The following is an 18,303-nucleotide window of genomic DNA, read 5'->3' on the forward strand; positions in this document are numbered from 1 at the left end:
AAGTTCCCCATCCTGGCATTAGAAGAATAGAAGAATAAATACATTTTATGCTTTCATAGCATTATGACTCCATACTCCAGGAATAGAGGAGGCCTCTTTTCTACAAATGAGAAGAGCAAGGAGCAATACAACACTTCAGATTCATGTTTATAGCTGTGTTAGCTAACCACATTGGTTGTCTTAAGCGAGATTTGGTGCTCTCCGTTCTTTCAAATTCATGGTGGCTTGAGTAGAAGTTATGCCGTGCATTGTGCTGAAAATGTGCAGTGAATTTATCAACTAATTTGGCCTTCTGCATTATGATTTCTAAAATAGCTTGGCAACTAACAATAAGCGTGCAGTCAAGGGCAGCTAGTAATGTAGCTCCATAGATTCAAATTCCTACTTAGCCATTAAACTCATTGTGTGATCTTGGCAGAGGGAGATAAAATAAATACACACACTAAATAAATAAATACTCATCGTAGTCATGTAGAGTAAAACCCTGCTCTGGTGGCTACTGCATGCAAAGGGGGTTCCATAGGAAGCTGCAAGCTAGTTGATGTAGCCTTCAGTGAGCTACAGAAATATATCCACACAACAAATTTGTACTAGTTTTATTCCTCTTTAAGTGTCCTGGCATTGATCCCCACAGAGAATTTCAGGAATTATAATTTGGTGAGGGTGCTGAGAATTCTCTGCTGGGGAACTAGCCTTCCTTGCAGATGCACAGTTCAAAGAGTTATCTGCTTAGAGTGACTGGTATGAAATCTGTAGTGTGAATATGCATTTCGTTTCTCCAGACAACAATTAAGATCAAAAGAAGTGATCAAATCCTTAAATGTCAGTCACATAAAGAAGGCAAGAATACATTTCAGCACAAGTGCATCGTCAGTGGGCAAGCTATTTAATGTGCTGACATTAGATTGATCTTGGTCACATTAGGAGACCAGAATAATGATGCCATTTGCTTTTTAAATGGTAGGAGCACTGAAACTTTAAGAGCTAACAAATGCTAAAAATGCCTATCACTAATGCCTTCCACTACTTAACTGATCATCCTTGTGTGAGTGTCCATTTATTTTTATAGTACCTTTTGCAATTTAAACTATATGTTTCTGGCAGTGAGTTGGCATGAATAGTGAAGAGTTTTTGAAAATAACCCTTCACATTTTGAACCAGAGTTCTCCCCCCCCCCCATTTTCATGTACACTCCCGTGTCTTTAAAATATTTATAGACTGCCTTTTAATAAAATATTTTGAAGTCATTTACAAAAGGAGCAAACCAATAAGAAAATAAGATAAACCAGCACGCAGATAAAATGGACATGGGATGCACTAAGTAAGAGTCATCAAAAGACGTTAATAAACGACAACAGAGGAGAGTAGTTTGAGTGGCAATAAAACAGTTAATAAAAGCTACTGTGTTGTTTTTTGTTTTTTGTTAAACCTATTGTCTTTCCTATGTGAGATGCAATAAAACATAACTATAATTACAAGGATAAATAGCCAAAGCAAATTAATCAGCTGTGTGAGTTGCCTTAATAGCGGAGGATGCATCATGTTTTATTATAATGACCTTTTATGTAATCAGTTCTGTTTACGACATTACTTGGGATCGTTTGTTAATTGTGTCACCTGTGTGATTCTTAAAGTTTTATCTGGATGTATTGTGTTAAATCTTGATTCATTGAAATAGGTAGTACATTTCTGAGGTAATTTTTCTAGTCTCTCTTCCCATCCATTTGTTTTTCTAGGGGAGAAGTAGGACGCATAATCATAACAACAGCAGTGTGCAAATGATTAAAGACAGATGCAAAACACCTAGCTGAGGACAATGAAGTAAAGGCAGAAGAACACTGAGAAAACAGTGTTATTTTAAACCCGTACCTTCACCTTTCAGTCACGTTACCTGCCACTGCTGCAGGCAATCTCCTCTTGTTTTCCCATCTTGTCCTCTTTAACATTCTGTATTTCTTGAGAGTGCAATGTTAGATGGTTTATTATACTTTATTGTGCTTCAGGAAATGCAGATTACTAATTGGCCCAGTCCTGTGCTCTGGTGTGCCCTGGTATTGTCTTGCTTTGCATTCTGAGGATGGAGATGATCTGTTTCCCTGATGCTTGCAGAGTGTTCGCACTGAGAGAACATTGAATGTTCTTTTGAAAGCAAGAAAGGCAGAGAGGGCTAGTGGCTTAGCAATGGGAATAACTCAAGTGAGGAGAAGGTTGACGTTGGAGCTGCTCACTTACCTCCTGCCCTTCTTCTTTCCCGAATTCCATCCTCTTTCAAACAAGTCCTAAGCTTCATGAATTTGAAGAAGCCAAAATGAGAGGCATGACTTATCTGCTGTGGTGAGCAAAGCAACGAAGCGTGGTTCTCACCTTTGAGCATGACCACTGAGTCCTTGCTTTGCACATTATAGGGGAGTGAGACACTCAGCTAACTTGTGCTATTGCTATACTGCTTTATATTCAGGCATTTTGTGTAAGAGGGGTTTTTTTTATCTCTCGTCCCCCATATGGGACTTGCAATATGGGTTCAGGGCTCCTACTGGGACATAGAACTTGACACAGGGAGAATTTTAGTTTCACATTTTGGAAAGATGGATAGAAGAATCTTTCCGTGTTCTATTTCTCATGCACATGCTGCCCTACTCTCTCTTTGGCCTACATCCCATGAGAGATGATATCCTTGGGAGTGGAGTTTTCATACTGAGCACATGTAAAATTGATTTCAAATTTACAGGTAGGGTCCTGCAACAGAATGTTTCTGCGTGGGGCGCTTATGCATTTTGTTCCCTTCTCCATCCCAGTTTTCCAGTCTACTCCGTAACAGCATTCCTTGTTCAGTCTAGGCACGATTGGTCCTCATTGAAATCTTGTTGCGTTTTGTGGGGAGGCAGGGGGCAATATGAACATGCTGGTGCCCAACCCCAGCTACGTTAATTTCTTAGATTTCTTCATTGATCTCTATAGGCAGCGGTTACTGCCGTCCCTCTGGAAATAGCTTTGCAGTGTGGAACATGACCTGTTAGACACCAAGATGGTTCTCTCTGTGCTTTTAAATCTATGTGTCTCTTCCTCCATTCTCGCTTTTCCATCCTCTTTTAACCAAGCCCCTTCCATCTGGGTTACAGTTTCCCCCTCTCCACAGCCAGCATTGTGGTCACTGAAAATGCTCGTCTGGTTTTTTTCTTTGCGGGGCGGGCAGGGCTTAGGGTTTGCGTCATATAAATTTTTTGCACTTCTAGAAAAGAAATGCATTCTCCTGGATTTCCTAATACCTCTCTCTTGTCTTTGAGTGTTGTGTTTTTGATTACATAAGGCACAGTTCTCAAATAACTGAATCAGAATTAGAATATAGATTCAAGGTGGGCATGTTTGCATAGATAAAATGAAAATTATCGTGCTTTAGTAAAAATTGAATGCTTCCAATAAAGGGATCTTCTGTCACAATCGTCAGAAAGGCAGCTGCCCCCAGAACCCTGAAGAACCAGATTCAGAACTTGCTTAGATACAGTCTAGGTGCACCATTGGTCTTGGTTGAACAAACCCCAATTTCCCCTTTAAAGCAAATCCTCTTAAGAGTCTCCTAGCACATTCAAAGTCATCTCTGGAACTTATCCTGTAATATGTTTTAATAAGTTCATCACTCCATCAGGACTGGGGAACTTTTGGCCCTCCAGGTGTTGCTGAACTACAATTCCCATCAGAAAGCATGGCCAATAGCCATGGATTATGGGAGTTGCTTTGGGTGTTTCCTCCTTGGTGTAGTTGTACATCTTCCCTGTTTTTGTGCAAAGATAGATGCACTAAGCAGTTTGGAAGATAACCAAGACAATATAAGCAGTGTGCCCTTACCCTGTCACCATAGCTTCTGCAAAACGGTTGCCTTGTGTGCTTGTACTTCATATTTTGTGCCATTTATTTATGCCTATCCATAGGGACTCATGCTGTGGGTTTTTCTTGCTTCTGGCAGACACTATTCAGATGTCCCATTGCCACAGAATTGCTGCCAGCAAAAAAAGGCTGTAATAGCTAACATTTTGTTTTGTGGGATTCAGAGGAAATGCTTGCATGCAGCCTGAGTTTGAATTTGTGATCAGCTACTGCAGATCTTGCGACAATGGTCCTCCGTTTTGGGGAGAATCCTGAAAACCCCCCTCTTACTCAAAACAACAACACAGGGACAGCTCAGCTAGCAAGAAATGCCTCCCGATTTAAATTCTTCTTACCTGAACCTGCCTCGTCAGAACATTTGTTTGCTGAGAGCATTTTTCATTCTAAATGTTAGGGGCATAAATTGGTTGAATTAACTACTGCAGTGCAATTCTGCATGGAAAGAAGCGTAGAAAAGATAATCTTTGTGTTCAAATTTAGGAACTACAGGAGCACCCTCCAGTGGCGATGCTAATCTGTATGTACAGTTTTCAGTAGTACGTTTTAGAGGGGTGAAAATAAGATTTTTTTAATATTTATCCATACTGACCTTAAATACTTGTGTTCTTCTTTTTTTTTAAGGTTTATTTGAAAGAGAGGGACCAAAGCTCAGTGGTAAAACAGATGCTTTACATGCAAGAATTTAAGCTTTACACCCAGCTTCAGTCCCCTAGAATTTCTAATTAAAAGGATCTCAAGTAGCAGGTGTTGGGAGATATTTCTGCCTGAGACTTTGGAGAGCTGCTTTGGAGAGCAGGCAAAGCTGGCAAAACCACCGAAGATGAACCAACAGTGTGTTAAGACAGCCTCCCATGAAAGTAGCTGTTGTGGAGCCTGGGGCATTTTTCATGTGAAGCCTGTAATTAGAAATTGTTGCTTGTGGGTTGTAGACCTAAGGCTGAAATCCTCAACACACTAATAACAATAACAATAACAATAACAATAACAATAACAATAATAATAATAATAATAATAATAATAATAATAATAATAATAATAAATTTATTATTTATACCCCACCTATCTGGCTGGGTTTTCCCAGCCACTCTGGGCGGCTTCCAACAAAATATTAAAATACAATGGCCTGTTAAACATTAAAAGCTTCCCTAAACAGGGCTGCCTTCAGATGTCTTCTAAAAGTCTGGTAGTTGTTCTTCTCTTTGACATCTGGTGGGAGGGCGTTCCACAGGGCGGGTGCCACTACTGAGAAGGCCCTCTGCCTGGTTCCCTATAACTTGGCTTCTCGCAGCGAGGGGACCGCCAGAAGGCCCTTGGCCCTGGACCTCAGTGTCCAGGCAGAATGATGGAGGTGGAGACGCTCCTTCGGGTATACTGGGCCAAGGCCATTTAGGGCTTTAAAGTTCAGCACCAACACTTTGAATTGTGCTCGGAAACGTACTGGAAGCCAATGTAGGTCTTTCAGGACTGGTGTTATGTGGTCTCGGCGGCCGCTCCCAGCCACCAGTCTAGCTGCCGCATTCTGGATTAGTTGTAGTTTCCGGGTCACCTTCAAAGGTAGCCCCACGTAGAGCGCATTGCAGTAGTCCAAGCGAGAGATAACTAGAGCATGCACCACTCTGGCGAGACAGTCCGTGGGCAGGTAAGGTCTCAGCCTGCGTACCAGATGGAGCTGATAAACAGCTGCCCTGGACACAGAATTGACCTGCGCCTCCATGGACAGCTGTGAGTTGGTCCGTTGGTCCATCTAGCTGTGCACTGTCTATGATGACTGGCAACAGCTCTTCAGCATTACAGACATCCCTACCTGGAGATGCTGGTGATTGAACCTGGGACTCCTTGAATAATTATGCATAGGATTTCACTGCAGGTGCAATGCAGGAGACTATGCATCCCACCACTTCTGTGCAAGGATGAAATGTGATACTGCCTACAGTACCTGTCCCTATGAGAAGTCAAGCTAGAAAGGTGTTTCTTCTTTTTTAAAAAGCAAGTTATCTGACCCTAATGAGTCTGAAGATAGGTTTGCCTGTGTATGGGCAGGATCTCAGAAACCCAAACAGGTGACTGATGGGTGGGGTGCCCTGAATATCTTCACCCTCTGGATAACTAGCAAAAACAGAATAGAGTAAGCAGACTTGGTTAATTTGCATAATTTGTGTGTTGCAGAATTCAGCTGTTTCTTGCTGTGGAATTTAGGTTCCCTCGTGGATGAGTTTTAAGTGGGGCAAGGCAAGAGGGGAGAATAGCACAGAGCTGTAACTGTGCCTTTAGTGAAACAGATCTGCAATTTTTGTTCTTTTCAGTTAGCTGTTCCATCAAACTTCAGCAGTGCTGCACCATGTTGTGATGCTGTGGTGAGTTCAAAAGAAAAGAATTCAAAAGTTGTTTAGGTAACAGACTTCAAGGGTACCCAAAGCAAATGATAGAAAGACGGAAGCCTTAAATGGTTTACTCCCTTTACTTATGCAAAACTGTAATTCTGGTTTTCTTAAAAAGACCTCATGTTCTACTTCATAAACAGCAAATATGTGTGTATGAAATACTTCCGTTCCCTCCATACCTGCCATGATCCACCTAATGTTTTCTGCTGTTCCTTCAAGGACAGAAAATTTGTAGTCAGTGACACATAAATTCTAGACTACAATCTGAAGGACATATTCTTTTAGTATCAATTAATCAAGGTATAATAAACATCACTGTCTACTTTTCTGCCCAACACCCAGAGTAGAATCACTCTGCTGGTCTGTAACCATAAACATCTTGCAAAAGTAAAATGAGGCTCATTTCCCCATTTATCACTCCAATTATGTGAACAACAGGGTAGATACAATGTGCTGGGAGGGTTAAATCATTTTATGAATGAAAGCAGTGTGATGGAGAATATGTTTGTGTAGGCTTTGGTTACTTCTCCCTCTCTGGTTTCTCTTCGCTGTAGTAGTACTGAGGCTTAACAATCTGTGTTGTGAGGGCCAACTGATGTTTGCTACTATGAAGGGCTAGCTTTTCTGCCACCCTCCCAGAATGCCAAGGTATGGACATTTGGTCCTGACATCCTCAACTGAAGACACTTCTTTTTATAAATCACTGCTATGACAGCGAGTATATCTTTGCATAGCCACCAGAATTATAAATTCAAAGTTTAGGGAGAGCTTTTTATCCACATTACCTGACATTTTCAGGTATTTTGATATTCTCTCATTAGATGTCTCAAGTTCTCTCTGTCTCTAAAAAAAGAAAAGAAAAGAAAAGAAACTTCTTCCCAGAAGTTGAGAGTCCAGTTTAAATTACAGTGCAAATCCATGGTCCTGGATATACCACTGCATTGAAATGGTCCTTAGATCACTTCCAGAAAACGCTCAAACTCAGATTTCTCGGGGCACTTATTAAGAATTCCTGTCTGCACTGTATGGATTTAACATATAGAAAGAATAATTAAGGAAGTGTTCTTGGCAGTTTTGAGACATTGTTTTCAGAACATAAGTGGGGAGGCAGTGTCTAAGGCATATAACATCCCTTCCCAACCTGGTGCCCTCCAGATGTTTTGGATTACAGCTTCCACCAGCTGTATGGTCAGTGATGTTTGGAGTTGTAGTTCAACAATACCCTGAGGGCATCAGGTTGGGGAAAGCTACTGTACATTTTTTTTAAAGACATTGAGGGTTTTGCAGTGTTAGATCAATCAATGAAGTTTGGCTACAGGATTAAGGATAATGAACTTTGCTGTGAGCCACAATAAAAGTGAAGGTGGCATGGGATAAGGGCGAGGGTGACATTTGATGATTCATGTACTGCTTTGGCCACAAAGAACAAAGTTGTGCAAAAATGTTCTAACATGTGTAATCTCAGATGGCCAGAAAAGCAAGATAACTGCTACACAAGCTGAATCTAAAGGGTAAACAACTATTTCAGCAACGTGTTCCAATATTGCTTTGAACTTTTCTGTAGTATTCCAATACGTTTGAGGAAGTTAGTCTCTGAGCTTTGTCTGACAATTGCTATATAAATATTATGCAATTTGTAATGTGTTCAGAGGGCTCTCATATGTTTGAGGCCTCTCCCAGGTACAGTTGTACCTTTGAAGTCGAACAGAATACGTTCTGGAAGTCTGTTCGACTTCCAAAACGTTTGAAAACCAAAGCATGGCTTCTGATTGACTTCAGGAAGCTCCTGCAACCAATCGGAAGCTGCAAAAGCCCTGTCAGACATTTGGCTTCCAAAAATCGTTCAAAAACCAGAACACTCACTTCTGGGTTTCATTTGTTCAGGAGCCAATTTGTTCAGGAGCCAAGGCGTTCGAGATCCAAGGTACAACTCTACTTGGAATAAAGAGGAACCTCAGACGTGAAACAAAAGTTGTATTGTGGTTAGATTTCCACAACAGTAGGTTGAAGACCATCCTTCGGCTATTCCATGCATCCAATCTGTATTGAGCTGAATCATATCAGCCACATGCTGGGGGTATCTGGAAGTGAATGCAGAGTACACGTTTTCTAACAAGATCTCACAGTCAGCAGTTAGTGTGTGAAGATGGCAGAAGTATTTTCTTTGTGGATGCGTTGGAAACAGACTATCAGGCTCTTATGAGCTAAACCTTTCCTCTCTAGAAGTACCATGCTGCCTGCCAAACACAGCACCCATTGTTGCATACTTATACCCAATGCCCTGCTGTGCTGAAGACTGTAGACCCGGAGGGTATGCATTAGGGTAGCTTAGAAGGCTAGGTTCCAGCCTTAAAGTCCCTAGTCAAAGTCTGAGGCATCCTAACAAGGAACTTCTGCAGTATTCTGTTATCCTAGCTTGCTGGGATGTGCTAGTGTTGGTAGTCTATGCTAACTGAAGTTTTAAAGATGTTCCTGTATAGGGGGGGAAAGCACACATCAGTAGCGAACACTTCAAAAGCAGGAATGATAGGTGCCAGGAGAGAGAGAGGCAGAGAAAGAGAAAAAAATGCAGCCTTTGGGCAACTGATTGGACTGAGTGATCCATCTTCCCTACCAGTTATCCTGTGATCTATACTCTTGATTCTGCCATATCCCATTTCCACATAGCAGGGCTGAGTGGGTGGGAAATGACTTTCTTGGCTACCTTAGGACATCGGGCCTTCCATTAGTGTGTTTTTTTGCCCAACAGCATGGTTTGTTTCAGATACAATTCTGAGAAGTAACTGACAGCCTCCACACGCTTAGTCAAATGGTTTTGACTCTACTGCACCAATGGCACCATGTTCAGCAGGACTAGTCGTATTGACAAATGGGCTAATGGATGAAAGGTGAAGGCTTTTAAATAGTTTTCCTGATGGATAGAAAGGCTTGCTAGTATTTAAAGGGGCAATTTGGAGCAGCTTGCGGGCCATTTGGGAGTATATTCTTGTTGCCCCAATTTTGTGCATGATAGAGTTATGCCATCAATACTGAGGCATATTAGTTTTATTAGATTGTGAATTTAGTACATGTGTTTCCCCTGCAAAAATACAAGAGGGGAAAAAAAGCTCTTTACTAAGTCAGAACGATGAAAACAGGAAGCACATTTGGATCCATCCAGCTGCTTAGCTAGATGAATTCAATCTGTTCCCTCTGATATTAATTTTTATGCAATAAACAAGGCAACACCTCATTGCCAAGTTCAGAATTAGATAGAGGCATAAATTGCCCAGAAAGAGAACACACAAAGCTTTCTATTCTGTTTTCTATGCTTGTAGTTAGTCACTGTGTAAAATAATCATGGAAATTGAAGAGGGAATTCTGGTGGGTTTTATTTTCCTATCTGTTATTTTTGGCAAGCCTTGTTCAAAAAGTGAGGGGTGAGTTTGCATTTAATTTTGCAGTCAATGTGTAGGGTTGTGATGTATCATTCCCCTGTTCCCATGCAGCTTGGTGATCTTGTGCCCCTGACAGAATCATCCAGTTTGTGCCCCCTAGCCACGGACAAATTAGCTCTTCTTTCCACCTCTCCTTCAACCTATAAATATTTATAGTTGATTTTGCGCCCCCCCTCACCTGTGCCCCTGGTGGTGGCCCACTTTGCCATCCCCTAGCTACGGCCCTGCTCCCATGTCAGTTAGATGGCAGCCCAGGCTTTAAGGCTGAAATCATAAACACACTTGTTAGTCTCTAATAAGGAATGGGAAATAAGAAATGAACAATTTAAATAAGGTGCAATAGGAGAAATTGGTGCAAATTACCATTGCATTATTTAGGGGACGTGGGTGGTGCTGTGGGTTAATTCACAGAGCCCAGGACTTGCCGATCAGAAGGTTGGCGGTTCGAATCCCCACGACGGGGTGAGCTCCCGTTGCTCGGTCCCTGCCCTGCCAACCTAGTAGTTTGAAAGCACATCAAAGTGCAAGTAGATAAATAGGTACCGCTCCGGCGGGAAGGTAAACGGTGTTTCTGTGCACTTCTCTGGTTCGCCAGAGCGGCTTAGTCATGCTGGCCACATGACCCGGCTCCCTCGGCCAATAAAACGAGATGGGCGCTGCAACCCCAGAGTCAGCCATGACTGGACTTAATGGTCAGGGGTCCCTATACCTTTACATTTACCTTTACCATTGTGTTAGTGTGTAAGCCTGTTTTGAGCATATTGGAACTCATTTCAGAATAAACATGCATAGAATTGCACTGTAAATTACTTTTACAGAAGGAATCCAAAGAAGGAGGGACCGTTAAGTAGATGATGGATTGGGGGACCATTGGGGAAGACAGAGTGAGAGACAGACATTTATGGGGTAAAATGCAAGGAGAAGTTGGGAGAAGGAGAAGAAGCTCGTGTGCAATTCTTTCTGACCACAATCAGGATCTTGGATGAAAATCATCTTTTGGATTGTGCCCTGCATTAAATATGACCTTTCTAAAATGTAGATTTTGCATGTCACAGACCAAAATATCTTGGCCCAGCCCTGCAGGAAACAAATGGAAGAAACTAGTACATATACCAGAATGTTTGCTTTTATGCAGCTGAAAATCCCCAAATGTTATTAATTCTGATCCAGACTTTATTGTGCTTAAAATAAAGAACTTCATAAGAAGATCCTTGTGGAGTTTGGACTTACAGCATTTGTACCCTCTGCGAGGGTGAGGAACTGATTAAGATGGTCCACCGCTGGAGATTTGTGATTCCTGGGGGATTCCTGAGTGCTCTGGGGACAAAGCAGATGATTCTGTGAAGGATCTCATCTTCTTATGGAATGGCTAATGTGGAGGGTTGGTGACACGATTGCTCCTGAGTGCACTCTCCACTTCTATTCTAGAGAGCTATGGGCAATGAAATAGATAGGATGGCTAGAGCACTGGTGTTGTAGATCTTGGTCCAAGGCCAACTGAGCACTGATTAGAGAGCATCATTGCACCTACCATGTGGCAATAAGGGCAGTGAAGCAGCACATATTCTCAAATGAGTCCACCTTGCCCTGCATTAAGCTTATTGGCTGACACCTTTCTCTGCATGTTATTTCCTAGAGGAAGTTTGCTGTGTTTATACAAAGGAAATGGCCTTTGCTCTGATGCCACCATGACTTTGAAATGTCTCCCTCAGGGAACTATGACTGGCACTGTCCCTTTTGGGTGAAAATAGCAAGTTATGGCATAGAAGGTGCCAAAGGTCATTTCAAGTCCTTTTTCAACCCACAGAGCCATCCATATCCCTTTATTTATTTGACTTTTTAATCCCAGCTTTTTGCCAAGGAGCTCAAGGTGAGGTACGTAAGTTCTCCCCTTCCTCATTTAATGCCCGCAACTACCGTGTGATGTAGCTTAGGCTGAGAGGCAGCAAATGACCCCAGGTCATCCAGTGAGGCTCATGGCTGGGTGGGGATCTGAACCCTGGTTTCCCAAGTGCTAGTCTGATACTCTGACCACTACAACACACTGCCATAAGTTATCCTATGCAACTCAGACCATACTTTGCACAACCAGAGGCATCTGCTACTGTGCAGGGAGATACAGTGGTACCTCGGGTTACATATGCTTCAAGTTACATATGCTTCAGGTTACAGACTCTGCTAACCCAGAAATAGTGCTTCAGGTTAAGCACTTTGCTTCAGGATGAGAAAAGAAATCGTGCTCCGGCAGCATGGCAGCACCAGGAGGCCCCATTAGCTAAAGTGGTGCTTCAGGTTAAGAACAGTTTCAGGTTAAGTACGGACCTCCGGAATGAATTAAGTACTTAACCTGAGGTGCCACTGTACCTACACATCAAGTAGTGACAAATGACCTCAGCAAATAAGCCATGCTATGCACTAGGGAGAGTCGATGGACTCCCCTCCTGTAATCTTGTTCAACTAGAGAAATATTGTTGGGTTTTTTGCAAGGGGTGGGGTGGTGGAGTTGCTTGCAAAAGTTCCCATTTGTCATTCAGTTTGGGAGTAGATCTAGCTGGCTAGAACTGTGTGTGCACAGCAGCACCTGAGTTACTTGGGAAATGAAAGGCTCCACCGTTAAGCGTGAGATTTTAGCTCTGGAAATCTGCCCCCTTTAAGACGTTGCCTTCCACCTCTGACTCTTGGAAGCAGAAAATGAGTGACAGCCAAGGGTTATAATTCTATAATTGCCTCTGGCTGCATCAAACAATTCAGTCCTTGGCACTGTCTGGGAAAGGAAATCTGAGGTAGATGGGCCATTGGTCTGAATTACCATGGCAGGTCCCCTTCTCTAATTAAATGATTAAGAGGCTTCCAGCTCCAGATGAGCCTTGCATTTTCAGCACAGTGTGGAATGAGGCCTAGAACTGTAGAATAAGAAAGAACCTCTTGGATTTAGGTGCAGGAGAAAATAAGGAAGACTGCAGTTGTAGCCATGGCTCTGCCTTCCACTTCGTTTGTTTTACTAAAAAGATTGTTGCATTCAAAGGCACATGTAGAGGCTAATTAGAGTTGCGGGTAAAATAAGGAGAGCTGTAAGCTTTAATTCGCAGATTATTGACTTAATATGGCCTTTAAGTCAAGCGTTTTTTGAGTGTATGGCTGACTTGCATTCATAGGTGACCCCATGAACAGTGCTTTCCCATCGCTGCTGCAGTATTGTCCCTTCATTTATAGGCGGAAAATTGTTTTTCTGGGATCAAGTGCCTTCTTTAAGAAAGTTCAGGGTTAGAGCCCTGTGCTTCTACACAAAAACGCAACAATATTTTATTCACTGGCCCTCTTCAGCCAAAATGCTTTAAAAAAATAATAATGAAGGGTATGACAAGAATTCCTCACCAGTGTGTAGTCTGTTCAAGGCACAGCCATGAATCAATCTCATGGGCCAGTGGACTGTGGAAACTTGCAGTGGTTTATGTTTAGGTGACAGTCTGTGCACCTTGTGATGGGATGCCTGACTTAATACTTTGGAGAGTCACAAGTTGACTTTCTAGCTTTCTTTTAATTAAATGTCAAGACCTGAGCTCTGAAGATCAAAATGATCGTTCCTTTCTTTCAACTTCAGAAAGCAGGACTGCAGGGCCCCTCCTGAGGGGCTGGCACTCCGTTTTCATCTAAATGTTATGGCTTCCATCATCAGCTTTGAAGGGTGCAGCAAAACCAGCAGTTTGCGGGGAGGGGGGTGTCGTTGGGGTGCAAAGAGGAAAAACGCTCCGTCATTAAGCAGCTTGTTTTGAGGAAGGAATTTTGCAGTGACGAGCAAATAAAATGTAAGAGGCTTACAACAACTGATATTATTGACACAGAACCGTAGAATCATAGAGCTGGGCGTTCTTTTTATTTGCAAAGGGAGACAAAGTTCGGGGGGGGGGGAGAGAGAGAGACCATTTTTTATTCTATCGGTCAGATTTTATTCTATGACGATAATTTTCTAGTGTCTCTCTGTATGAGAGAGAATCACAGTTGCGCATTCTGTAAACAGGAAAGACGTTCGCATCCTAGGGGCCAACTTCCGAACTTAATTTTCACGTTCCTTACAAACAACAACGTGTGCAGGAGGCGCCAAGCAGAACGAAGGTCGAAGCTTGTATGTGTAACTGATATCTCGGGCTGTTTTCCTTCTCTCCGTGACTCCTGACTCTTAAAACAATAAAATAAAGATCATAAGCATCTGTTGCTATGGAAACCCAGCAGCCAGACCGGCGGAAGGCTTCGGAGTGCGCGCCCTTTTTCTCTCCAAGTAACCTCGTTAGCTGCCCATCGCAGGACCAGTCGCGCCCCAGTGCCCTGCGAGTCCCCGGCTTCATTAGCCCCCAGAGACCATCCGCTAAGTACTGGGTGCCCTGCTTGCTGCTGCCCAAAGCCAGAGTCTCTCTCCTCAGCGGCTAAACTGCAGCCGCGCAGGAAAAGAGGGCAGAGCCTCTTAATCTGTTTTACCCGCCGCTGCTACCACCAGCACCCTCGCGGGTCCCAGTATCCCCAGCGGCGGGCTCTGGGCTGGAGGTTCCTCTGTCTCGCATTTTGTTTATTCCAGAGGATTACTCCTGGAGAAACAGTTTGCTTGTGTTTCCACAGAGGGGCGCTGAAGCACGTTTTAATGCAGCAAAATGAATTAAGAGCGAAATATTACGAGACACTTTGGTTGATTAAACAAGCGAGTTGTGGGGAGGAGGAAGCGGGGGGGGGGGAGAGAAGAGAGGAAAATTGGGGGACAAGAGAGGATGAGGAGGAAAGCCGCTCTGGAAAATCCCTGATGCCCCAAGGACCGGTTCCGCGTCTTGGAGGGAAGGGACCCGGTTAATTCCCTCTTGCCAGAGATCAAAAGACAGGCATTAGACACCGAAACGAAGCTGCGGGCGTTGGGTTGTGGCTCTGCCTCCCCTCCTCTGTGTCGTCTTTTAAGCCCCCCGACCCACCCCCTTCAAGCCCTGCTTGGCCAGCGACTCCCCACCTTACCCCCTCGCTTCTGGTTCCGTTTTCAAGTTCTCCAAGGGGAAGGAGACTCAAGCCCCGCTCCCCAGGAAAGCCTTACAGAGAAAGCAGCAGCAGCAGCAGCGATCTCCTCCCTCCTTGGTGCGCGCCTCGGATTCCTCTTCCTTCTCCAGGGCGAGCAGCGTGCTCGCAAGGAGGTCTCTCCCCTCCTGGTGTTTCCATCGCCCCCCGCCCGGCCCCTGATCGCGCGCACGACACCCTCGCCTCCCCTCCCCACCCGCCGCCACTTTCGCCTCTCGGACGCGGCCGGCATGAGACCTCGCAGGCGGCTGCTCCGTCGCCTCCGGGCGAGCCAGCCAAGCCCCCTTTCCCTCCACACCCCCGTCTAATTCCGCTCCGGCTCCGCCATCTGGGGACATCTTTTTTTCCTTCTCTCTCTCTCCCTCTCCGTTTTAGTGGAGGGGGTGTGAAAGCAGGATCTCTTCCGGATTGTACGGCGCTCCTCAAGCGGGGGCTCCCCGGCGTGTGTATATGTGTGTTTTGGGTTATTCCATCAACTCTTCTCTCACCCCACACCCACCCACCCCGCCTGGGTTTTCTCCTAATGCTGTTGAAGGAAGAGGGAGCGCGAGGGAGGGAGCGCGCGCTTCGCCAGCTCCACTGATCTGTTATTGAGGAGGGCTTGACTCGACGTGGTAGAAGGCGATCCGAGGCTAGGGGAAAAGAGAGCGAGGCGGCGCAGGCTCCAAATCTGCCGATTACAAACAGCCTCTCCTTATATGTATGGATAGTAATAATAGTAATTAATTAAAGAGAGGGAGTGAGAGAATACCTCCCCCTCTCCGTCCTGGATTGACTGAATGGCTTCCTTGTACCAGAGATTCGGCGGGAAGATCAACACCTCCAGATCCTTCCCGGTGACTCCCGAGGCGAGTCACCTGCTGGGTCCCCAGTGCGCCGAAGAGGACAGTTCCGCGGCGGCAGCCGCGGCCAAAGCAGCCGGCGGAGAAGGGAAAGCGTCGCGTCCATTGCAACAAGACAACCCCCGACCCCGCTTCCAATACCAGGCGAGGAGGAGTGACTGCGAGGAAGAAGATGTAAGCCAGCCCCTGCCTACCTGGGTTGGGTGACGCTCGGTGGATGCGGGTTCGGGGTTGCTGCTGCTGCTCCCCATCCTTTTCCTTTTTTGGAATGGTGTCCTATTTTCCTTTTGTCTGGGTCGCCTTGTGATGCCTGCTTCCCCCCCCCCCCACCCGGGTGTTTTGTTTTGGCTCATCCCTTCCATATAGGATTCTAGCCACGGAGGTGATGTGCGCGCAGCCTCTGGGGCTGCCCGAGTGGCCGTGCGCGGGGGGCGCGTTCCAGCACCTGCCACAAGTAGCGCGGGAGCTCGTGGGTCTTTAGGAGGGGAGTCCTTAGTTGCCTCGATGGACACGTGTGTGTGTGTGTGTGTGTGTGTGTGTGTGAGAGAGAGAGAGAGAGAGAGAGAGAGAGAGAGAGAGAGATCTTTCCCTGTCTTCTGAACCTACTTTCTGCTGCCAGCCACCACTCTTCTGCTTCTTTTGTCTAAAAAAAATAAGAAACCCTGTGGGTTTTAATTACGTTGTGCACTTCAGAAAGGGAACTCCGCTCTCCCTTTCGGGAGTGAAGATATGGTGGAGACACATCCCCCCATTGATCTGAATTGGCCGTAAACTTCCATGGGGGGGGGGAGAGGGGGAAGGCAGTCCCACTGCACTCAGCAGCAGCACAGAGTCAAAATGCAGACGGCTCGGGCTGTTTCCTACCAAACTGCCCTGACTCTTGTAGGTTGTTAGGAAATTCTTCAGTTCTTCCGGTGATAACTTTTTCTCGCTCCTTGTCGAAGCCTCCAGCTTCTCTTCCTCCGCCCTTTGCTGCTTTAAAACTGCCAAGAAACAAAGCAGACAACTGGAAGGCTATATTAAGCTCCAAGGAGGTGCTGAAGTGTAAATTGGAGCAAACACGTTTCCCTTCCTCTTCCTCTCTCTCTCCCCACCCTCCGGCCCACCATCCCCTCTTTCCTGCTGATGGGAGCAGAGATTTCAAAGAGTTTGTATTTGCATATTGCCTTAGTAACGAGTGACTCATCCAGGGTACTTGCTTGACTGCTTGGGGTTGATGATGGCGCGAACGGGGAGGGGGGGGAAGTTAAAATCCTCTTGGATTGATTTGGAAGAAGAGAATTAGACACGTTGTGTACCATCGCCACCGTTAGCCTGTAGTGATGGCCTTATTATTAGGTTTCCTATTCAGATGCAGCTCTATGGTAGTGTGTGTGTGTGTGTTTGTGCATGTTAAATAAATGTGTAACTTAAAAGTTTTTTCGGGGGTGGGCGGCGGCGCACCATAATGGCTCTTCTGAGGTTGTTTCGCTCCATCCGCGAAGAATACGTATTTCTCAGCATTGTTTCATCCGAAGTTTCCATTAGAGCTGCAGCTGTGCTCAGCCTTTAATTATAGAAGTCACTAGTAATTATCACAAACTGGTGATTGCCTGGAACTTGGTGGGGGCAGGAGAAAAACAATTCCTTTCGGCTTCACTCACTTAAGATCCCCGTGGAGAGAGAGATTGCCAAGGAAAGTCGTAGGATTTTCTTTTGTGCCTGTTTATTTCCTGATCGAGAACGTGTTTTGTGGGAGGGAGCTGGAGGGATGGGCCTCTCTTTTCCCCTCCTCCCAGCAAGGAGATAAGCACAAAATTCATGGAAAGAGTCCACAGAGGAGGAGGGTCTGTTTCCTAAGAACCAGTAGATGTAAAAGGGGAGTTAACTTCCACTACCTTAAAAAAAGGACCCTAAAGCTAAATCCTATTTAGTATCACTGTAATATTTAGTGGAGGGTAAAGAAAGATCTAAATTTAATTAACTCGGAATCTTAGGGGTTATCCTTTTGAAACAAAACGATGGAAATGTTTTTGTGTTTGTCTGACGGCTGTCCATCCTATCTCAGGCTTTAACCACTAGATGGCGGCATGATAAAGCAAAGAAATGACTTTTTTAAAAGGAAAGAAAGGAAAGGAAAGGTATATCCCTCCACTGACTGTTTCTCCCTGTTTCTCTCTCTCTCTGCAATACTTTGCTTGAGGCTTATGTTTTTTCCACCCCAGCCCCAGTTCTGAATATGACAGATGTCTGGAGCTGTCTCTGATAATCAAAAACTGTAGCACAAATAGTCGACTTATCGTGTGCATGACATTTTTGTTGACACTACTTATCCTCCCAAGTTGCTTCATTAAGGCTGAGATTTTGAACACATTTACTAGTGAGTAAGACCTGTTGAGCAGGCACACACACACCTCTCACCTGGTCCATTCCTTCCATTTCCTAATAGTCTACTGAACTGTAGAAAGAAAAGGAATCAGAGCATGAAACACAATTTCCCTGAAGGCTTAAAAACAATATGGTGGGAATTAATTTTAAGCTGTATTTTAAGCTGTATTTTCATTAACTGTTTGTTTGTTTGTTGTTGTTGTTTTCCTATTACATTTTATTGTAATTTATATTTGGTGTTAGCCGCCCTGAGTCCGGCCCTGGCTGGGGAGGGCTGGGTATGAATAAAATTTTATTATTCTTATTCTTATTTATTAATGAGAACATGCACCCTCCTTTACTCCT

The 18,303-nt window shown here is 44.6% G+C and overlaps 1 protein-coding gene and 1 long non-coding RNA gene across 5 annotated transcripts in view; one reads left to right on the forward strand and one right to left on the reverse strand.

Annotated features, from left to right (window-relative positions):
• Positions 1 to 18,303, forward strand: part of DPP6 (dipeptidyl peptidase like 6) — a 519,694-nt gene that overhangs the window by 133,473 nt on the left and 367,918 nt on the right. The window contains exon 1 of one of the 4 annotated variants that reach the window (XM_053359652.1): positions 14,927 to 15,765. The exons of the other annotated variants lie outside the window; for them this stretch is intronic. Within the exon in view, the coding sequence (XP_053215627.1) occupies positions 15,529 to 15,765 (237 nt within the window). The 5' untranslated portion in view covers positions 14,927 to 15,528. Of the gene's footprint in view, positions 1 to 14,926; positions 15,766 to 18,303 lie in introns of those variants that run through there. 4 annotated transcript variants of the gene reach the window in all.
• LOC128398505 (uncharacterized) lies at positions 13,553 to 16,343 on the reverse strand. Its single transcript, XR_008327152.1, has 2 exons — positions 15,786 to 16,343; positions 13,553 to 13,876 (listed from the first exon to the last, which is right to left on the reverse strand). It is a non-coding gene; the product is annotated as an uncharacterized LOC128398505 (long non-coding RNA).

The sequence above is a fragment of the Podarcis raffonei genome, chromosome 12 (genome assembly GCF_027172205.1).
Source record: "Podarcis raffonei isolate rPodRaf1 chromosome 12, rPodRaf1.pri, whole genome shotgun sequence".
In the NCBI taxonomy this organism is placed as follows: domain Eukaryota; kingdom Metazoa; phylum Chordata; class Lepidosauria; order Squamata; family Lacertidae; genus Podarcis; species Podarcis raffonei.